Source organism: Pangasianodon hypophthalmus, chromosome 14, assembly GCF_027358585.1.
Source record: "Pangasianodon hypophthalmus isolate fPanHyp1 chromosome 14, fPanHyp1.pri, whole genome shotgun sequence".
NCBI classification, from domain to species: Eukaryota; Metazoa; Chordata; class Actinopteri; order Siluriformes; family Pangasiidae; genus Pangasianodon; species Pangasianodon hypophthalmus.
In genome coordinates this window covers 19,769,265-19,779,317 of record NC_069723.1, presented here as the reverse complement: position 1 = coordinate 19,779,317, position 10,053 = coordinate 19,769,265, and the positions used below count along the sequence as shown (strand labels likewise).

General features: G+C 40.0%; 1 protein-coding gene across 1 annotated transcript; it reads right to left on the bottom strand.

Annotated features, from left to right (window-relative positions):
- Positions 1–293: 293 nt before the first annotated feature.
- On the bottom strand, positions 294–8,871 carry LOC128320264 (olfactory receptor 2AT4-like). Its single transcript, XM_053239966.1, has one exon. The coding sequence runs from the start codon at positions 1,585–1,587 to the stop codon at positions 637–639; it is 951 nt and encodes a 316-aa protein (XP_053095941.1). The 5' UTR covers positions 1,588–8,871; the 3' UTR covers positions 294–636.
- Positions 8,872–10,053: the final 1,182 nt, after the last annotated feature.

Below are 10,053 nucleotides of genomic sequence, written 5' to 3'. Positions count from 1 at the left end.
ATGTGTTTAAAATTCAATGGGAAGCTAAAACAATGCAAGAATAGGAATATAGAATACTGTCAAAATACTCTTATAGAAAGATATAATTATATTTTATTTTATCTAAGGTTAAAGGATTAAACATTTGTTTGTGCACAAATTGTATTGCTTTTATCCCATGTGGTCTCAACATGCATACTTTAATTTAAACAGAATCAATAAAGGAAATACAGTATATTATCATCAAATTTGTTTTAGGATGAAATACACCCAAACTGGAACTGGAATTTTGTACAGTTGACTTTAAACAGTTAAAAGTTTATTTTCATGCTTAGAGTAAATTGAATTAGGTATGTTAAAGCATGGAAAATACTAGGCCTTGTCCACCTTGTGCAAAATAAATCCAACCTTTGAGATTCAATCCTTTGTTGTATGATCATGACAAGACACTGTGTTTCTTTACCTGCCCATTTCAAAGTAGCCATTGATATATATGTGTTAACAGATTTTGGGATTTCTTCTCAGTACTCAAATCATTCAACTTTTGATTACAATCTGCTGAAGTCAGACATCATGTGTAGATGTAATTGCAATACAAACACAGGAACATAATAGCACAGTCCATATGTATAATAATATATTTCAAGATCTGACAAATTAGGTCAAGCTAACTTCACCTTTTTTAAATTTTCTTATAAAGATCTTCTTAACTTCTTCTGTTTTTAGACTATACAGTAAAGGATTTATCATTGGAGGTAAAAGGCTATACAGCATGATGAGGGCTATTTGCAAATCAGCATTAAATAGGATACCTACATAGGCAGCCAAGTAATTAAAACACCTTGGTAAGAAAAAGAGTGCAATTATAATGAGTTGAGAACTACATGTAGAGAAAGTCTTTAGCCGCCCCTGTGTACTTGATATTTGTAGGACAGCTAAAATAATGAAGGAATATGAGACCACAATAATGGCAAGAGATCCCAGCAATACTACCATGGCATAAACAAAAGCCGGAAAACTATATGGAGTCCTGTCAGTGCATGCAAGTCGGGTAATAGATACATGATCACAATAGCAATGTAAAATGGTGTTGGCTCCACAATAAGGGAGGGGGTAAGCCCGAACAACCATCATTATAATGCTAGAATGAGCAAAAATCCAGACTGCTGTGGACAGAATTAATATATTTCTATTTGACATAATAGTATAGTAACGAAATGGGTAGCAAATTGCTATATATCGATCTATTGCCATTACGGCTAGTGTGTATGAATTGACTGTACCAAAATAATGCACTAAGTACATCTGAAAAAAACAAGCTGCAAAAGAAATGGTCCCATCTTGGAACCAATATCTAGCAATGATCTTTGGCAAGGTGCTTGTACTGAACAACACATCAGACAACACAAGACTTATATAAATATAATACATGGGTTTATGGAGACTTTTGTTTGTTGCAAACAAAAGAAGAAAAATTCCATTCCCTATTAAAGTGCACACATAAACTAAGAACATAACTGTAGATACAAGGACATAGTACTTAGGATGAAGTCCAGGAAAACCAACAATGAAAAAGTCCTTCACAAATGTCATGTTTCCAGCTGACATGATATGATGTCCTTAAAGAGAAAATTTCAGATTTAATTCAAATATATGCCAGCATCATAAGGCATGATGTACACTGTCAATTTGAATACAGTTGCCTTGTAAATTAAAATACTGTTATACAATATTGTTACACAATAGAAAATGAATTGTTAAAATATTGTTATATTCCCTTTATCTTGATTTTAAATAGATTGTGCTGTTAAGTTTAGATTCCAAATGCCAATGCCAATGATGTAAATTACCAGTAGACATTTAGACATTATGCATACTCTCCATACCTTTACAAGGTGTTTTTGGTAACTGACATAGCATCAGTAAATGTGTCTCTGCGCCAGGCCAATTTATTTATCTAAAAGACAGTGTACATGTCACATGACTAGCATGAAATGCAGGTTTGCACAACAGCTCCTGAGATTTATGTAAGAAGCTACATTTTAATGTCGAAAATTAAAGTGTGTATAAGCTCACCATGTTATTCGACACTCCTCTAGTGACATTTTTTGTTGGACTGGTGCCAAATGACAAAGATTGGCATTTAAATTAGAGCATCATTAAATTCAATTCAATTCAATTCAATTTTATTTGTATAGCGCTTTTAACAATGGACATTGTCACAAAGCAGCTTTACAGAAATAAATGGATTCACAAAAATATATTGCAAATATTTGAATTCATCATTGTGAATTTATCCCTAATGAGCAAGCCAGTGGTGACGGTGGCAAGGAAAGACTCCCCGAGATGTTATCAGGAAGAAACCTTGAGAGGAACCAGGCTCAAAAGGGAAGCCATCCTCATCTGGGTAACAACGGATAGTGCGATTATAAATAAATCCCTTCTATTATTGTGTACTATGAGGACAAATAGTGCAATTGTGCAACCAATAAATTCATCACAGTTTTCGCAAGAAGTCCGGCTGGTTAAAATCTATCCACTGTCCACTGATGGAGTCCTGAGTACGAAGCTGCTCGTGGCAACCGCAGCCCCAAAGCCACTACAGCAATCGCAGTCCCAAGCCATTACAGTACAGCTCCCCATATGTGATCCCCATGCCATCTCCACAGCCCCCAGGTGGCGCCATCCCCAGCAATCCAAACAGTTCTTCACGCAGTCCATATGGGGCCACCCCCAGCAGCAGCGAGCGAACTCAACCGATGAGAACTCCAACCAGAAGTAGGGCATCAGGATGGGTCAGGCAGCGAGGAGGAGCAGAAGGGGTCAGGATCACTGGCATCACTTGCATCTCAGAAGTAGCACGTGTAGCTCGACAGAGAGTCAGGGAGAGAGAGAGATGGAGAGAAAGGAAGAGATTGTTAGGTGAGCTTTTGTCCTCTAATGGTTAAGCATGATGTACTTTGCATGCAGAGTGCAAGCAGGGACTCCGACAAGACTAGCTATGACAGCATAACTAAAAGGGAGAGCCAGAAGCTAACACAGACATGAGGGCACCCTGGGACATAAGGCAGCCAGCCACTCCACCGTCGACAAACCTGAGTGAACGTGTGAGAGTGGGGGGGCGACAGCGTCCAAACATCCCAGTTCACCACAACACTCTATGCCTGTGAACCCTCCAGACCTGCCCCTGTACCTAAGAAAAAACTATTCACAAAAGGCTTGACTAAACAAATATGTTTTCAGCCTAGACTTAAACCCTAAGACTGTGTCTGAGCCCCGAACACTAAGTGGAAGGCTGTTCCATAACTGTGGGGCTTTGTAAGAGAAAGCTCTACCCCCAGCTGTAGCCTTCATTATTCGAGGTACCAACAAATAGCCTGCACCTTTTGATCTGAGTAGGCGTGGCGGATCATAAAAGACCAAAAGTTCGCTCAGGTACTGTGGCGCGAGACCATTTAGTGTTTTATAGGTCAATAGTAGTATTTTATAATCAATACGAAATTTGATTGGGAGCCATTGCAGTGTGGATAAGATTAGGGTGATGTGGTCCTATCTTCTGGTTCTAGTAAGGACTCTCGCTGCTGCATTCTGGACTAACTGGAGCTTGTTTATGCATCTACTGGAACATCCAGACAGTAAGGCATTACAATAATCCAACCTAGAGGTAACAAAAGCATGAACTAATTTTTCTGCATCGTGTAGTGACAATATATTTCTTATTTTAGCAATATTTCTGAGATGAAAGAAAGCAATCCTAGTTATATTATCTACATGAGCTTCAAAAGAAAGACTAGAGTCGATAATCACACCAAGGTCTTTTCCTGCTGCAGATGATGAAACAGAAAGGTCATCCAGAGTTATTATTTAATCAGAAAGCTTACTTCTAACTGCATGTGGTCCTAGTACAAGTACTTCTGTCTTGCCAGAATTAAGTAACAAAGTTAATAAGCATCCAGTTTCTAATGTCTTTTACACATTCCTCAACTTTATTAAGCTGGTGTCTGTCATCTAGCTTTGCTGAAACATACAACTGTGTGTCATCAGCATAACAGTGGAAGCTAATACCACGCTTACGGATAATTTTGCCCAGAGGTAGCATATGTAGAGAAAAGAGCAGTGGGCCTAAAACAGCCTTGCGGGACACCAAACTTTACCTTAGTATGAGAAGAGAAGTCACCATTTACGTTTACAAACTGATAACGATCAGTCAAATAAGACCTGAGCCAGGAAAGGGCTGTTCCCTTAATGCCTACTACATTTTCTAGTCTATCGAGGAGAATAGCATGATCAATGGTATCAAAAGCTGCACTAAGGTCAGGCAGCACCAGCAAGGAGACACAACCCTGATCAGAGGCCAGTAGTAAGTCATTTACAACTTTTACCAGTGCTGTCTCTGTGCTATGATGAGGCCTAAATCCTGACTGATACATTTCATGAATGTTATTCCTATGTAAGTATGAGCATAGCTGCTGTGCTACAACCTTTTCTAGGACCTTGGAGATAAAGGGGAGGTTTGATATTGGTCTATAGTTAGACAGCTGACAGGGGTCAAGGTCAGGTTTTTTTAATCAAGGGCTTGATAACTGCTAATTTAAAAGATTTAGGTACATAGCCAATGCTAAGGGAAGAATTGATTATCTTTAAAAGAGGTTTGATTGTTTCAGGAATTATCTGTTTGAGGAAACAAGTAGGTAAAACGTTGTAGTTGTTTATCTAATATTATTATATCATCATCTACAGGGTTAGTTATAAAACTGTCCGGTTTTAAATTAATAGTCTGAATTTCTTGCCTAATATTTTCAATTTTACCATTGAAAAAATTCATGAAGTCATCGCTGCTATATAATGATTGTGTGAGTGTTTCTATTGTGGTCTTATTCCTAGTTAATTTTGCTACAGTATTAAATAAGAATCTAGGATTACTTCTGTTCTCTTCAATTAGGGTGGAGAGATACATTGATCTAGCAGCACTAAGAGCTTTCTTATAGCTCAAAAGGCTCTCCTTCCATGCCATTTGAAATACTACCGATTTAGGTTGATGCCATTTACATTCTAGTTTTCGAGTGGTCTGTTTTAAAGTTCGTGTGTGATCGCTATACCAGGGTGCTAGCTTTTTCTCCCTAATTATTTTTTAAGTGGAGCTACCTTATCTAGCGAGTTGCAGAACGTTGATTCTAAACATTCAGTTGCCTGGTCAAGTTCTTTGGGATCAGACGGTGATCCAATCATGGTTGATAAATCTGGGAGATTACTGATAAAACGTTTTACGTTTAACGTTGTTGACGTGAACGTACGTTTGACACGGTCACGTGGCAAGGTGCATATATTATGATTAATACACATTTTAAATGAGATGAGGTAATGATCCGAGATAGCTTCAGATTGTGGACATGAGACTATATTTTCTATATTTAATCCGAATGTTAGTATTAAATCAAGAGTGTGACCACCACTATGGGTGGGTCCTATTATATTCTGATTAACCCCTACAGAATCTAGAATGGACACAACTGCTGTTCTCAGAGGGTCATCTGGATTATCAAAATGAATATTAAAGTGTCCAACAATTAATGCCTTGTCTAAAGAAACAACCAGGTTAGAGAAGAAATCTGCAAATTCGCATAGGAATTCCAAATATGGCCCTGGGGGTCTGTAAATAATAATTACTGGAATCACCTGGGTAGACTTATTTTTAGTGGCTACATATGTTATGTTAGAATAAAGAACTTCAAATGCGTTGAATTTATGACTAGGTTTTTGTGTGACGCCTAGATTATCATTATAAATGACTGCTACGCCTCCTCCTTTGCCAGTTAGACAGGGCTGATGTATGTAACTGTACCCGGGAGGACTAGCTTCATTTAATGCTACAAACTCGTTTGGTTTAATCCATGTTTCTGTTAAACACAGTACATCAAACTCCTGTTCAGTAATAGTTTCATTAACAATAAGCGCTTTAGACGAAAGAGATCTAATATTCAACCTTCAGATCTAATATTCAGTCCTAGCTTCAGATCAATGGTGCTGGCTATGCATTCGGTTTGGTTTAATTTTATGTTAATTAGGTTACTAAAACAAACTGTCTGAGTATGTCTATAATTTTGTTTAGCTCGGGGAACAGACACAGTCTCAATACAGTGGAACTATGTGACGACTCAGTGCAGCTAGCAGACAGTCGGTTTAGCCTGCTTGTCTGCTCCCTGGCCTTGGCCCTGGATTGTCACCGATTAACTAGGCCTGTTCTTAGCCTATGTGCTATGCTGCAAGAAATGAGAGCAGCACCCTCCCTAGTGGGATGGACACCGTCCCACCCTAACAGGCCAGTCTTGCCCTCAAAGTTAGTCCAATTATCTATAAAGCCCACATTGTTTTCTGAGCACCACCTGGACATCCAGTAGTTCAGCGACCATAACCTGCTGTAAGCTACATCACCACTCCGCATTGGGATGGGGCCAGAGCATAGTACTGCATTGGACAATGCCTTCGCTAATTTACACACCTCTACCATGTCACTCTTAGTAACCTCAGACTGACGAAGGTGTATATCATTAGCTCCTACAGGAATAGCTATCTTTGAGAACCTATGCTTGCCTAAGACCCTAAGATTACCTGCTACGTCCGGTGCCCTGGCTCCCGGTATACACCTAACTAAAGCTGCTGGTGCCCCTAAAGGCCTAGCTAATTTCACGTGCCGCAAGATAGAGTCACCTATAACCAGAGCTCTTTCAGGTTTCTCAGCGGGTGCTTCACTGAGGAGAGCAAACCTGTTGGACACTTGAAGCGGAGAGGAGTGCTGCTCCCGTGGGCAAGCCTTAGCGTTAGCTTTGGCTTTGCGATTATGCTGCCAAGTCGTCACCCATTCGCCCCGCTGTGAGGGCTCTAATGCCGGAGTTGGGGGTTACTAACTCCGCCTAAGGCATCCAGACTTTCCCCTAAAGAAACTACGCTGCTCTCACTCTCACTAACCCTCTCTAGAGTCTGGATGCGCACCTCTAATGTTGCAATCTTCTCCGTCAGAGAGCTAACTAACATGCATTTATCACAAATAAAGCTATTACTAACGACGGAGGAAGAGTGACTAAACATCCTGCACTCAACACAGTGAACAAGCTGAATGTTAGACATGTTGTTTAACGCACCTTAGTCGAAGATTTCTTGATATTATTTTAGTCAGCGTGGATCCGGTGTGGATGGCCTCCACTCACTGTCTTGACAAAATACAAAAGCACACTTCGAGAGAAAGAAAAATGAAAATATAGTAGAAGAGAACGTGATGAAAATACAACAGATGAAAACGATAGCGCAAAATTATTGATTTAAAAAAAGAAAGAAACAGTATAGTTAAGATGCCGACGCAGGCAAGAAACTCTCGGCAAAACAATTCGAAAACAGGAAGTGACGGCAAGCCTTTCTGACTCTCCTGGCAACCACTGGTGTACTAACAACCAGATAGCAGATTTAAAGCATAGTAGAAAACCACTGGGCTGTGATTAACTAAATTCCATCCATCTCCTGCTCTGTACCGAGACTTGCCTGTGTCTTAAAGTAACCCACATTGGGGATATTCTGGCTGTCAGCCTTCTGTATCTTTCTCTTCTGAATTAGATATTGATTGGCAGTCACATGGCAGATACCGTATAACTCTTCGACTCCTCTGATTGAACTGCTGGGATCAACCTCCCTGGCAGCCAGACTTAGCCCTTACTACTCTACTTACTCCCCTATCTGTTTTTCTTATGTAGCCCTCCTGCCAGGTAAATATCTTGCGGCTCTCGCAATAAAAATCTGTCTAGGGGATATTATTTCCAACACTACCCCAGTAAAGGCACATTTCCCTTTCATTACCTTATTCACTGTATATAATCCCAGGTCTCAGATTTTCACTTGGTTGTGTCAGATTTATGTTTCTTATTTGGAAATTTAAGAACAAAACTGTGTTACTTTTAACTTGAGAATACAAATCTTTTAGAATTTCCACAGGAAAACACACAAAGTTAAAGATGATAACTAAATGTGGATTTATTATTCTCAGGAGCTCTTTTGTTTTTTTCCTTTTCTCCGTGTTTCTCTTTTGTTTGTCACGTGAGTGAACAAATAATTCAATTCACACAGTCTCAACAGTATTAATCACAACAAACATCATAATCAAAAAGAAAAGAAAAAAAAAAAGAAAAATAAATAAATAAACCCAATGTCAATGAAATACTCTGGTTTTACTCAGATTTCACCTCAATACCTAGCTGGGATTTGAAGTACACCGTTGGCGCGCTAGTTGGAGCTCTTTCGATGGGAAAAACTGTACTCACGAATCCAGGAGAAACTAGATTTCACTTGCGGAATAATAATCGCTGACCCTCAATGCACGATGAGCTGAAAAGCACGGCCTCCGTGACGCCTCCCGCCTGGAACAGGTCAGTTGAATCCGCGAAAATCCTCTTCCACCTCCCAAACTTGACTCGACTATCTCTCAGTCTCGTAAAAGACAGTTATCACGCAGGTAACACAACTCCAAACTACACACACCATCGTGATACTTTACAATAAAATAAACACGGGTATCGTCTTCCTAATTTCAAACTAATAATATGACTTATAACTGCATCACTGAACTTGACAAAAATAAACACGGGAATATTCTTCCAGATGATTTTTCACCCTTAATCTAATAACAAAACAACGAAAGTCGTTACGAACCGTAAAAGAGACTTTCTCACAGGGACTATCCTCGTGCTGGGTTTCTTCCGCAGCGGACTCCTTTGAACTCTCGTGCAGCAAGCTGTCAACTGATGCGTGATACATTCACACTGAAATAACTCACGAAAACTTTCTCCACAGAGCCGGCCACTCAAAACGTCCGTGAACGTGAAGGCTGCGAGCTTTCTTCGCGGTGAAAAATCGGTCTTTCCACCCCAAACTTCTCTGTCTCCCCCCCGAAAAAAACACACCTGCGTTGTCCCCTCCCCCCAAAAAAAACTGACAAAAAAAGTCTTTGTATGATTTTCTTTCACACATACACATGTGAAACTGTTTTAGAAATGTCTTAAATGAACATATATAAGTCCATCCAATTTGCACACATATGCACAAAAAGAAAAAGAATCAGCGATCTCATAAAGTGTAATATTTTAAACAAATACTAGGGATGAAATTCTCTTTTGTCTTTCTTTTAAACACAATGCCAAACTCAGAAATCCAACCATTTGTTCAGGGCTCTACACTTACTCAGTGTAAGATCAAATCAAATCAAATTTTATTGGTCTCACACACACAACCATACACAGTATTAAATGCAGTGAAATGCTTTTTACAACTGTTCATTGAACTTTTGGAACTGTGACACTAGTTTCCTCCTGTTATGCCACTTCGCCTTCTTCACCACTCTGCTCACATCGTAGGATGCAGCCTTGTACTTGTCCATGTTTCTGGTGGACAGCCCCACAATATTGGCAGCGGTGCAAGACTTTACAGTGTAGTGGATGGTTTTATCCACCTATGACTTCTGGTTCGGAAGGCAAAGTATCTCATAGATTTGAACCAGGATGTAATCACCAAACTCACCTGTTTTAATTATACCAGCCATTCATGCTAAGTGTCCAGATAAAGCACTCAGGAGGTGTATTTGTGCTTTCAGCAATTATTGACCCTGGAGCAGCTAGGGATTTAATCGCAGGTCCTTCCTTCACACACTTAGGGTGGAGCAGCCTGTCAGTAATGGAGCTGCTCAGTGCCACCAGAGTCTCATGCATGGTGTGTGAGTCATAATCCAGCATACGTGATAGCTTGGCCATCATCCTACTTTCTCCCACCACCTGCACTGGGTCCAGAGTGCATCCCACAACAGAGCTGGCCCTCTTTATGATTTTATCCAGCCTCTCCCTGTCTGCAGCAGAGATGCCACTGCCCCACCAGACAACCCCATAAAAGATAGCAAATGCCACCACAGAGTCAAAAAAAGTCTTGAGAAGTGCTCCCTGCACTCCAAAAGACCTAAGTCTCCTCAGCAGGTACAATCTGCTCTGTCCTTTGTTGTAGAGTGCAGTGGACTTGTCCGTCCAGTCCATTTTTTTGTTGAGG